The following is a 12,126-nucleotide window of genomic DNA, read 5'->3' as shown; positions in this document are numbered from 1 at the left end:
GCAGGGCTTTCATCTGCCTCCTGTCTTATATCATATACCCTAGTCAGATTAGTGGGCCTCTTAGCGGCCGCTTTGAGACCTGCCAATAGAGCCTGGCGATAGATCTTGAGGCGCTCCTTACCTTCTCCTGTGTAATAATTCCAATTGGGGCAGACAAGGGGAAATCCAGCATCGATGTCAGCGGGGTTTATGGTGGGTACTCCTGTCGGACCAGGAACAAATTTTCGTGCTTCCAGCAGGATCCGTTCTCGCTCCTCAGTTGTAAACAGAACCTGTAACAATTGCTGACAATCATCCCAAGTGGGTTGGTGAGTAAAGAGTACAGTTTCTAATAACCCAATGAGGCCTTTGGGGTTCTCTGAGTAGGGAGGGTTTTGAGATCTCCAATTATAAAGGTCAGAAAAGGCAAAGGGCCAATAATGATGAGGCTGGTTTCCTGTCTTGTCTATAGGTCCCATGGCTCACAAGGGGAACATGGTGGAGTCTGGGGTGGTGCCCCTTTGGCCACGGGTCCCATATGCTGGGCCTCCTTCAACGGAAGGGGACGGAGCAGAGGAAGATGGCTGTGGTGGCAATGGGACATTAGGAGCAGGGTCTGAGGGAGTTGGAGGGGGTTGGTAAGGTGGAGGGGGAAAGAGGAGATCCTCATCCGCTCCTTCCTGCAAAACCGGGTAGTGGGGTGCCGAGGGTGAGGTCATGGTTCGTCTTGGCTTTTCTTCTCCCGGGTTTCGATTCACCAGAACCTGAGAAGATACTGGAGAGAGAAAGGATTTCACCCAAACGGATGGGTTAGTGACCAGATCCTTCCAGACAACAATGTATGGGATCTGATCTAGATGACCCCCCATATGTTGGAAAACTCTTTCTTCTATTGCTTCTATGATGGGGAGGTAAAGGTCCCCTCAGGTGGCCATCCCACATTAAAGGTGGGCCACTCAGATTTACAGAGTTTTTCCATCTTTTCCTTTTTGATCTCTATTGCTAGATTGTGGGCTTGGAGTTTTAACCTCTTTAAAATGAGTCAGAACTAGATCTAGGGGATTGGAAGTAGATTGTGCCATGGCGCTAGTCCAAACAAAATAAACCAACACGAAAAACAAAATTAAGCCACAGAACACAAGAATTAGTCCTCCTGGCCAGGGGAGGAGAGAACCAAAGTGAGATAATGGTCCTCGCGCACTTTCCAAAGAAAAATATGTTGGGTAAAGACCCCACATTCTCGTAAGAAAGTCCCTAAATGTAGTCACAGCAAAAATCATACTTAGATGCACAGCAAACAAATGCACAGAGAACGGACACACGCACGGCAAACAAATGCAAGAGGGGTCTCACCGCTGCCACCAGAGGAACCCCTTAAACAGGGAGGAATTACACTTCTTCACTTCCGTCCCGGTGAGAACTTATACCTTGCCTTTCTCCCGGGGAGGACTTACACACCACCTCCGTCCATGCCTCCCTTCCGAGGAGGACTTACACAAACAACCGCACAGGGAAATACACACACAATGGGGTCACACTGCTGCCACCAGTGGAACCCCCAGAAATACCACACTATAAACAGATACACAGAGAGACAGACACAAATTGACTCTATGGCTAAGCCAAGGGCAGCCAGCTTTCCTTTGCGCCACCGATGTATGACCTGTTCCAGAGAGCCACCAGAATCCTGGCAAGAGGAGATTTACTCCAGTCTCCCCCTGTTCCTAATGGAGTCTCGCCGCTGCCACCAGCGAAACACCCTGCAGGCTCGCCGGCTCTCTGGCCTCCCGGTGGGATCCTAGATCCCACTCACCTAACCTACTGTAGGTGAACCAGCTCTCCGGTCTCCTGGTGGGATCCTAGACCCCACTCACCTACTTCCTCGGTGGGTGCAGACGTCTCTTGGCACCCACGGCCCCGAGCTTTCTGCGGCGCATCCACCTGGCTCCTTTGAGGCCCCACAGAGGTCCTAATGGGGTCGTTTCGGCCACCCCCTGTCTAGGCCCCGCGCACAAGGGCCCGTGCACACAAACAAACACAAAAACAGACAAGAAAACAAAAAAACGAGTGCACTCCCCAGCCGGCAAATAGGCCCAGCGTGTCGGTGTCCCAGGAACTCTGGGGCGGGGGGGGGGCGGGGAGGGAGGATTTCCCGGCCAATGCACCAAATGTTGTGCCCAAGTTTGTAAAATCACCCCAAAACAAGCACCAGAGACTACTAGGGAGACCGAGTCACGCCTGCAAAAGCAAAGGGCTTTATTATGGGCTTAAGCTCGGGCTCACAGACTCCACCGAACCGCTGGCCATGTGGAGAGAGAGCCCCGAACAAAGGCAGGGCAGGGCTTTTATAAGTTTGGGAAGGGGAGTTACAGGAAATGACAACAGGAGTACAGTGATCCAATCCCTACCCCCCCCCCATCAATACTGGCAGTTGTGGGAGCCAATCACAACATCCAGAGTATTAACCAATCAGAGTGGGCCCAGGACCCCCATGTAGGGCGTGACTAGGCCTGCCTCTAGAAAGGTCAAAGGTATAGGCCAGCCTCTCCCGATTGGGCGCCGCAGGAGCTGTCCCTCCTTAATGTGCACCCAATCATCTGGAGAAGCCGGCGCCTTCCCCTTTAAGTACAGGGGAAGGCTGAATCGGACCTGCGTCCTTACAATTTCGCAGTTCATGAGTTCAAGTCCCACATCGGGCTCTGTGCTGACAGCTCAGAGCCTGGAGCCTGCTTCAGATTCTGTACCTCCCTCTCTCTCTGCCCATCCCCTGCTCACACACTCTCTCTCTTTCTCTCAAAAATAAATAAATGTTAAAAAAAATTTTTTTAATAAAAAAATCAAAATAAAAACTTCAAACTAGCTATGGGATGCCTGGATAGCTGAGGTTGTGATCTCAGGGTTGTGAGATCGAGCTCCACGTCAGACTCTGCTGGGTGTAAAGCCTCCTTATGATTCTCTTTCTCTAGAAAGTAAATATAGATACAGCTAGATGGAGATAGAGATAGGTATAGATGGATATCAATATAGATTTGCCCCACAGGGAACAGAAGGCCTTTCCTTGCCCACATTTGATGACTGACTTTAGTGTAACAGGGACGGGAAGGCCCTGCACATGACTTTGTTTCACCTTTTCAGGGACTGATGTTTCATGGTGTGCTTTCTTCCAGCGTCATCGTCTCCCAGTGGACCAGCATGCTGCACGTGGTCGCATTGCATCTGAAGAGGCGCGGCCTGACTTATGCCACCATCGACGGCTCCGTCAGCCCCAAACAGAGGATGGACTTGGTGGAGGCATTTAACAGCTCCCGGGGCCCTCAGGTACAAGCTAGCCCCATCAGAGAGAGCTCTGTGGCTGAGAGCAAATTGTTCTCAGTTACACAGAGAGCATTCCAGCGTAGCAGCTCGGTTATAAAAACATTCACTACCTTGCTCCCTCCACATGCTTTTAATTTACGAGACATTTATTGGGGTATGTATCAAAGTGTGCAAATCCTTTAAAGAGAATAAAATGCAAGGGCTGTGAAAGCAGAGGAAGAGCAGAGCCGGTTGGACCGAGCGAGTCTTTGTGGACAAAGCAGGCCTTGAAGGGCAGGTGGGGGTTTGATGAGAGGGAGCATGGGGAGAAGCGATATGACAGCAAGAACACGGAAAACATCAGTGGGCCAATGGGCAGGAGAATCAGCAGCGGCGGGCGTGGGGGTGCAGAGACCCCAGGAACGGGCAGAACATGGCTCGTGGAAAGCCTGTGGAGCCAGCCGCCCCAGTGCTCTCTCAACAGCAGACTTTGTGTATTTGGGCAGGCGTGTGTGCCTCATGTTTTGAGCTTGACTCACAGAAAAATATGAGTGAGTTCTCTTATCGGTCAGGCATGGGAGATAACCTCTCAGAGTTTTTTGCCAGCAGAAGGAAATCTGATAAGTGACCTTGGGCTTGAACCTGAGACCAAGGGAAAGACCAAATCCATGTAAAACGAATGCTGTGCTTTCTTTTGAAGGTTATGCTAATCTCTCTCTCGGCTGGAGGTGTTGGCCTGAACCTGATTGGAGGAAACCACCTTTTTCTCCTGGATATGCACTGGTAATGATTCTGGGTTTTGTTGCATTGTCAACAGCATAACTTGGGGGTTGGGGGGCTAGAGGGGCGTTGGGGCCTGACCCCATGTAGAGGATGCTCTTTTTTGCATTCTGGAGATGCGGCAGCCGCGTGGGCATGTACAGGTCCAGGTCCAAAGAGGGTGCAGGACTGCTGATGGCCCCGAATTCCCGAGCAGGCAAGGCATCAAATGACTACTTAAAATAGCAGTCACTTTATTGTTAATCTGACATCTGTTTCCATGGAAACCGGAAAGAGGGCTTTTTCTCATGGCTAAGAGCTATCTCACTCAGTCCTACCTCCTTGGAATACCATATTTCACACACGCCTGGTGACGTCCAAGGAAATTTCAACCCTGGAAAGGAAGGAGAAGCTTTGCTCCAAAAGGAAAAGGAATTTTCTGGTGCTGCTAGGAATACACTGAACACAAGGCCATTAGACTCACATGGAGCGTCAACATTGGGAGCATAAAGCAAATTTCCTACACATGAGAAATGAGTGTGTGTGTTGATGGGAGAAAAATGTCACAATTAGTCCCGGTTTGGGGTTTTCCACTTATGCCAGATAGGGATTGTCTGACACTCTAGGCAGCCCGGATTGGTGCAAACAGGCCACCCTGTTATCGTCTCCTGGGAAAATGTGTTTTGGTCTCATCTGGGACTCCCTGGTACATATGAGGGAGGAATGGGTGCCTGGCTGGCCGTCGGTGGGGTGTGCGACTCTTGATCTCAAGGTCGTGAGTTCGAACCTCACATTGGGCATGGAGAGTACTTAAAAATAAACTTTATTAATTTTTTTTTTTTTTTTACTTTAGAGAGAGAGAGTGAGAGCAAGTGAGGGAGAGGGGCTGAGGAAGAGAGAGAGAGAATCGTAAGCAGACTCCATGCTTAGCACGGAGCCCCATGCAGGGCTGGATCCCATGACTCTGGGATCCTCACAAAATCAAGAGTTAGACCCCCAACCAACTGAGCCACCCAGGTGCCCCTAAAAATAAAGTTTTACATACATACATACACACATATGTGCTGTGTTCTGAAATGGAGAAATCTTGTCCAAGATTTCAGATGGGTAAGATGAGAAACTAGGTTGGAGTTGATTTTGAGAATCTATACAGAAGATAAGAAATTAAGTTCCCTTAGTTGAATCTCATAGTATGAGGGATGCCTGGGGGGCTCAGTCAGTTAAGTGTCTGACTTCGACTCTGGTCATGATCTCCTGGTTCGTGGGTTTGAGCCCCACCGCAGGCTCTGTGCTGACAGCTCAGAGCCTGGAGCCTGCTTTGGATTCTGTGTCTCCCTCTCTGCCTCTCCCCTGCTCATGCTCATGCTTTGTCCCTCTCTCTCTCTCTCTCTCTCTCTCTCTCTCTCTCTCTCTCTCAATAATAAACATGAATCTCAGAATATGAAGGTTGAAAAAGGGGTTTGGTCATTAGGCAGCCCTCACGTTTCCAGGTAGCAGTCTGAAGTTGAGGTTAGGGGACTCACTGAGCTCCTCCAGCTAGTTAGGGACCAAATCGAGTGTTGGTGTCCCCTGCGTTGCTTACGGTTGTCAGCTGATGGTGCTGTGCGGTTCCTGTCGGCGGACTGACCCGAGCTGCTGGCCCCAGGGCAAGATATCCAACACTAACTTCCTGGGCCCCAGTAGCCGAGGACAGGGATTTGCAAACTTTGTAGGCATTTTAGGCCTGATGGTAACTGTGTGAGGCTTTGCAGGCTACATCGGTCTCCGTCCCTTATTCGTCACTGTGGGTTTTTTTCCACCCTTTGAAAATGTGATCACCATCTTAGCTCCCTCCAGAGCTATCCGGAAGCAGCCACAAGCCGGCTCTGCCCAGGGCCCCTGCCCATCCAGCCCAGGGCATCAGCACCCTTGAGCTTTGCCTCTCTTCCAACAGGAATCCATCACTCGAAGACCAGGCTTGTGACCGAATTTACCGAGTAGGGCAGCAGAGAGATGTTGTTGTGCACAAGTAAGTCAAGGCCTCCCGGGACCTAGGCCCCTTCGCAAGCTTTACTTCTGTGAACGTCTTTCTTGGGTGGTTTTTTCGTAGAACGTAAGGTATTTGGTGATCCCTCGACTCACGACATCCGTGGGGCATGGCCTCCGTGGCGCTCATCGTCAGGAGGGAACATGAGCAACTTGGGGTCCCCGGGGGTTGTTCCCTGCAAGAGAAGAACGTGCTTATGTATCAGGGCGAGGGACGGCGGCCTCCTCCCCCGCCTTTGTTTATTGAGTTTTTGCTTTTAACTTCTATGTTGACATACTTTGAACCATGTGGAAAAGAACGTAAGAGTTCTTAAGAGAATAATATCTCCCAAAAATCGTGTTTGCAAAAATATTGCCAAAAATTTCTCACGTGCTGTACCAGGTACATGTGTGCGTCTCCAGGCCATCAGCGAATTCCACAGGTTGCCAAATACAGCGACGTGCCGCTTTCTCTGTCGCTCGCTCTCTCCTTTAATCATCCTGTGTACCCCACGGAGTCCACAGTCTGTGTCTTCGTCCCCAGGCTCTCCGACACATCAGACCTAGATACCCAAATCTGTGCTAACTCTCTGAATCTGAGCCTCCTTGTTCACTCATGCATCGTCTCATTCAGCTCCTAAAACTAATACCTGTTGAACGCTCTCTCTGTAGCGAGCACTGTGACCTGTTCCAGGCCCCCAGGAGGTCGCAGACTGAAATGGGATACCGCCTCACGTCTCCTGATGCTTCCGAATTCCTTGTCTTTGTGAATAGTGTCACCATATCCAATCCTGGAGCTGGGGACTATGTTCCTCCCTTTATTCTCACTCTTCACATACTAAGTCCATTAATTTTATTTTCTAAATGTCTGTGATAACCATCCCTTCCTTTCCCTCCACACTGCCACTTCCCTCTTGCAAATCTAAATTTCCTAGTATGACACGCAAAGCCACTCAGAATGTGGTCCCCGCCATCCCGTTTCGGTACAACATGGTGGAGTCCTTTTGACTTTTGCCCTGGGCAGACTGGACAACCTGCTCTTCCTCCAACACACCCATGTTCTGAAACTCCGCCATGATTTTACCAGGTTCCCAGTCCTAGGACGGGCTCCCTGTGTTCCACGTGGCAAACCCTTGCTCATCCCGCGGGTCACACATTGCGAGTGAGGTCTTCAGCGGAGCCTTCCCTGAACACTGCAGATGTTTCCCTGTGCACGCTGGACATCCTTACATAGCACTTGCCGGATGCCTTGTGTTTATTTTCAGGTCTCTCTCCTTGTGTGCCCTTTGACAGCACAGTACCTACAGCCCTCCATTCCTACGCCTGGCACAGCATATGGCCTATTGCAAATGCCTAATCAGTGTGTGTCGAATGAGTGAGTGACAGCAATGGCATCTCTTCAGGTTGTAAGACCTGTGTTCAGTGTGAATTCGCCACGAACTCAGACACTGCACTTACACGGGCACACATACCCCTTGCAGAAATTTGATAAGCTTTAAGGCCTTTCGACTTAATCAAGACTGAGCTTTTTGGGTGAAAGTTGTATCTCTACATGTTTTTGGATAGGGATATTTTTGGCTTATTTGGAAAATTTTCAGCCACCTTAGCTTCAGAAAGAAACAAAAAATAATTTAAGCTGCATCATTTTACATGGGCATATATTTATTCCAGGTTGTATGAATCTCCTAAACGTGGAGTTTTTAACTAAACCTTCGAAAACTTACATAAAGGAAGAAATCTTAAAAACCAAAGTATAAATAGAAGTTTGAATATGTTATGAAATACACTGTTCTGGGTGCTTGATTATTTGCTTATCTATTTTTTTAGGTTTATTTGTGAGGGAACAGTGGAAGAGAAGATCTTACACCTTCAAGAAAAAAAGAAAACCTTGGCCAAACAAGTTCTCACAGGATCTGGAAAATCTGTCAAGAAGCTCACATTGGCTGACCTCAAAGTGCTTTTTGGCATCTAGCTTCCTGTTTGCAGGGCTCAGGGCGTGCCCCTGTTGGTTTGTGTGGGGACCTGGGAGCTCGACCTGCAGTGACCCCTTGAGCCCTCCTCGGCCCTGGGCCCTCCCCGGAAGGAGGCGTACTGAACCCTCAATCGTCATGTTAACCAACGGGTGCCTCAGTTAGGGTAATCAGTCAACTTATTTAAGAGTGACAGAGAAACCAATGAACTGCTTCAGAAAAAAGAAAATGCCTCAGAGTTAGAGAATTCTGGAAGACAATGCCAGGGCAGTTGTACAAAAGCTTCAGTAAACGCTCAAAAAGCCATCTGTTGCCTTTCTCCTCTCAGCTCATGGGGGACCGGTGTCCCTGCGCTTTCCAGTGCCGGCTCCACGTCATGTGTTTCTCTCTCCTGCCCGAGAGGCTGCTCCTTGGAGCACGTCTCCGGGCGGCCGCGCCCCTGCAGCCCTTCCCGGGCGTGAGACCAAGGGGGGCCTCGGACGTGAGCAGGCGTCTGGGACGCGTAGCATCACAGCACTCAGTATTTGGTATCCTTTCACCTAGTGTTGTTCCATTGTTTCCTGTCACTATAATATGCGCTACTTGTGAAATAAAATGGACTGGGTCTTTTTTTTATGTTTATGTATTTATTTTTGAGAGAGTGAGGGCCAAGCAGGAGAGAGGCAGAGAGAGAGAGAGGGACAGAGGATCTGAAGTGGGCTCTGTGCTGACAGTGCACGGGGCTCGAACTCTTGAACCATGAGATCATGACGTGAGCCAGAATCTGCCGCTTAACCGTCGGAGCCACCCAGGCGTCCCTGCTGTGTGTCGTGTCATTTTTACAGTACAGGCAGATCTCACTTCATGGCATCTTGCCTGATACTGCATTTGTTGCAAAAGCATCTGCTCCTTTCCTGTCTGTGTCCCAGTTTGGTAATTTTCGGTGTTCCAAGCTTTTTTGTTATATTTGAATGGCTGCAATCTCGTGATCAAACTTGAACAGGTGAGGAGCTGCTTGTAACGGATGCGCAGAGAGTGGCTCCTTGAGATGGACTCTGCCCCTGGGGAAGATGCTGTGCAGACTGTCTGAAATGACAACACAGGATTTAGAACATTCCAGAAACTTCCTCGATGAATCAGCAGCAGGGTTTGAGAGGATTGACTCCCGAGTCTGAAGGACATTCTCCGGTGGATCAAATGTGGTCAAACTGCATCACATGGTACAGAGATACCTGTTTGTGAAAGAAAGAGTTGATCTGTGTGGCAAACTTCCCTGCAGTCTTGAGAGATGGCTGCAGCCACCCACCCTGATCCACGCCAAGGCAGGACCCTTCACCAACTTGCTGAAAGTTCAGACAGCCTTTTTAGCAATAAAATATTTTTTAATTAAGATATATATATATATATTTGTTTTTTAGATATACTGTTGTGGCACACTTAACAGACTACAGTATAGTGTAAGTATAATTTTTATACACACCAGGAAACCAAGAAATTTGTCTGACTTACTTTACTGATATTTGCTATCTTGTGGCAGCCTGGAACGGAATGAGCAATATCCCAGGTATGCCTGTGTTTGCAGTTTTACAAATTTACAGTATCGGGGGCACTTGGTATTACAGTCTCATAGTATTTTATTTTAGTATTTCTGCCATCGGATCCTTTAGTATTTGTAGGATGGTTGGTTTAATTCAGTGAACGTGTGCCTGATGCTGTAGCAAAGGTCATGCTGTGTGCTCACTAACCCTCCTCTCCCTGGGCGCCCAGAGAGACCACATCTCCCAGGCCACATCACCACAGTCACATGGGTCCGTGTTACTGAGTTCTAGCCAATGGAGTGAGGAGAGGAGGGATGGGAGTCATTTCTTACCTGCCCTGCTTGAATCTGTTTCTTCCCTCATTGGCCCACCGGATGCAAAGAACTGACGGACACCTAGGGGGTCCCAGAGAAGCCACTAAGTCAGGGATTCCTAACCTACTTCTGGGCCGTGAGCCCTTTTGGTAGACTAGCAAGATCAGAGCAAAGCCTTCCCCATGTGTGCCCCCCCCACCTCTGCTCACCCACATTGGGTTGTCACATGATCAAGAAAATATTTTTTAAGCCACTGACCTTGGGGGATTGTTCGTATAGTGTTGAGTAGTCTAGTGCAAACTCTTGATACTTGTATACTTGGAGAACCTTATCATGTTTCCTTCCCATTGGCAGTCATTTCCAAAACACATGTAGGATAGCCGTTGTCCTCGATAGAACTGTTGCCGTCACTTACATTAGGGTTAGGAGATGAAGCCTTTTGTTAACCCTGTCACAGTAACGACCAAGGCACCGGAGGCGGGGTAGGCGGAGGTGCTGAGGACCAGGACTGAAAGCCTACGAAGGCGAAGACAGCACGGCCTGGTAGAAAGAGTTCTGGTGCAGAACGTAGTCTTGAGTCGAGTCCCAGGTTCTTCCTAGTGGGGGGCATAACCTTGTAAAAGATCATTAACTTGACTGCAGTTTGGTTGCTCCACTTGTTAGGTGGGCATTGTTTTCAGATCTCAACAACTAAAGTGAGGTCCCTGATAAGTTCAGGAAATGAAGGAAGTAAGACAGCCTTTCTTGCAGGTTTGCTTCTAAGATCAATACATAGGGCGAAGACACAGTCCCTTGTAGCAATGGCTCCCAGGCCAGCAAGAATGTATCAACCCTGGCCCCTCTCTGTGCTGATTGTCTGCTATTAGGCCAGTGACAGATCCCCTGGGCGCCTCGGCTCTGTCAGCTGTAAGATGTATGGATTAGCATATCTTATCATGCACCCCTGGGAACTTAGTAACTAATACATGTACTGTAACCGTCTGACTAAACGGAAGTCAGTTGTGTCAGTGAGAAGGCATGTAAGAAGAACACCGCATTCAAGCACTGTTTAGGGGAGAGGCGCTGTTAGCTTTGAGGTTCAAGCATTTTATTTAAGTTTATTTTTGAGAGAGCATGTGCACAGGCATGAGGTGGAGAGGGGAAGAGAGACAGGGAGGGGAGAGAGAATCCCAAGCAGGCTGACAGCGCAGAGCCTGACACAGAGCTCGATCTCACAGACCATTCGTGACCTGAGCCAAAATGAAGAGCCAGATGCCTAAGTGACTAAGGTTCCCAGGCACCCTGAGGGTCAAGCATTTTTGCTTTAGTTTGGAGCTGGATGCAGGGATTATAACACAATCTTCAGGTATTCATGGTTATCTGTAAGATCCCATCTGATACCTTCACTAGTTTAAACTCTCTAATGTTCGGACTCTAAGCTAGCAAAGCCATGTGATTATGCCCTGGGTAATGTTCCTATACCACTGAGATGCTATTGGCGTGAAGTGGAACACTGCTTCAATGGGATGAATATACCAACCTATGCATTCTTTTTTGTTTTTTAATATTTATTTATTTTTGAGAGACACAGAGCACAAGCCAGGGAGGGGCAGAGAGAGAGGGAGACACTGAATCCCAAGCAGGCTCCAGGCCCTGAGCTGTCAGCACTGAGCCGGATGCACGAACTGTGAGATCATGACCTGAGCTGAAGTCAGACGTTTAACTGACTGACCCACCCAGGCTCTCCCCCCACAACCATGCATTCTTACATCCTACTCCTACTCATATTCATGAATTCATGTAAGTAGCATTCTGGTGTCTCACGCATTCACATTTGTCTTAAGTTATTGTGAGTCCATTTCTAAGGCCTGGGCATGACTTAAGGGGTCTCAATGCCCTCTGGCAACAGACCGCATGCCATAGTCGTGATCCAAGTGAGTTTCTGCCAGCGTCAACCAGCCTTCCTTATGTGGCAGCCCTACTGCCCACCCACCTACCTTACCAGACTCGGGCAAGGACAGAAGGACGGAATAAATGCTTTGTAAACTGTGAGTTACCAAACAAGTGCTAGTGTTACTGCCATGGGACCGGGTCTGGGGGTGAGAATAAAATAGGAGCAGGGGTGCCACTGAAGGCCGGGTGCTGAGTATCCGTCACCACAGGGCAACACTGCCGAGCACCCAATGGGTAAGGTATTTCTTATGTGACAAATTTGCCTTCATGGGGCCTTACAATTTGACTTTTCTTTAGTAGCGCTCATCTTAAAAAGGGCCATTGCATATGCCATGGTGGGACGCAATCCTGACCCCT

General features: G+C 49.0%; 1 protein-coding gene across 3 annotated transcripts in view; it reads left to right on the top strand.

Annotated features, from left to right (window-relative positions):
• TTF2 (transcription termination factor 2) overlaps positions 1-8,621 on the top strand; it is a 41,881-nt gene extending 33,260 nt beyond the window's left edge. For 2 of the 3 annotated variants that reach the window (XM_029948030.1, XM_029948027.1), the window contains 4 exons: positions 3,147-3,297; positions 3,974-4,056; positions 5,966-6,040; positions 7,864-8,621. In XM_029948030.1, the coding sequence (XP_029803890.1) occupies positions 3,147-3,297; positions 3,974-4,056; positions 5,966-6,040; positions 7,864-8,008 (454 nt within the window). In that variant the 3' untranslated portion in view covers positions 8,009-8,621. The remainder of the gene's footprint in view (positions 1-3,146; positions 3,298-3,973; positions 4,057-5,965; positions 6,041-7,863) is intronic. The other variant, XM_029948028.1, reaches the window with a different exon arrangement.
• The last annotated feature ends 3,505 nt before the right edge of the window (positions 8,622-12,126 follow it).

The sequence above is a fragment of the Suricata suricatta genome, chromosome 8, assembly GCF_006229205.1.
Source record: "Suricata suricatta isolate VVHF042 chromosome 8, meerkat_22Aug2017_6uvM2_HiC, whole genome shotgun sequence".
Taxonomy (NCBI): Eukaryota; Metazoa; Chordata; class Mammalia; order Carnivora; family Herpestidae; genus Suricata; species Suricata suricatta.
Note: the sequence above shows the minus strand (reverse complement) of the source record. Positions and strands in the feature narration are given on the sequence as shown.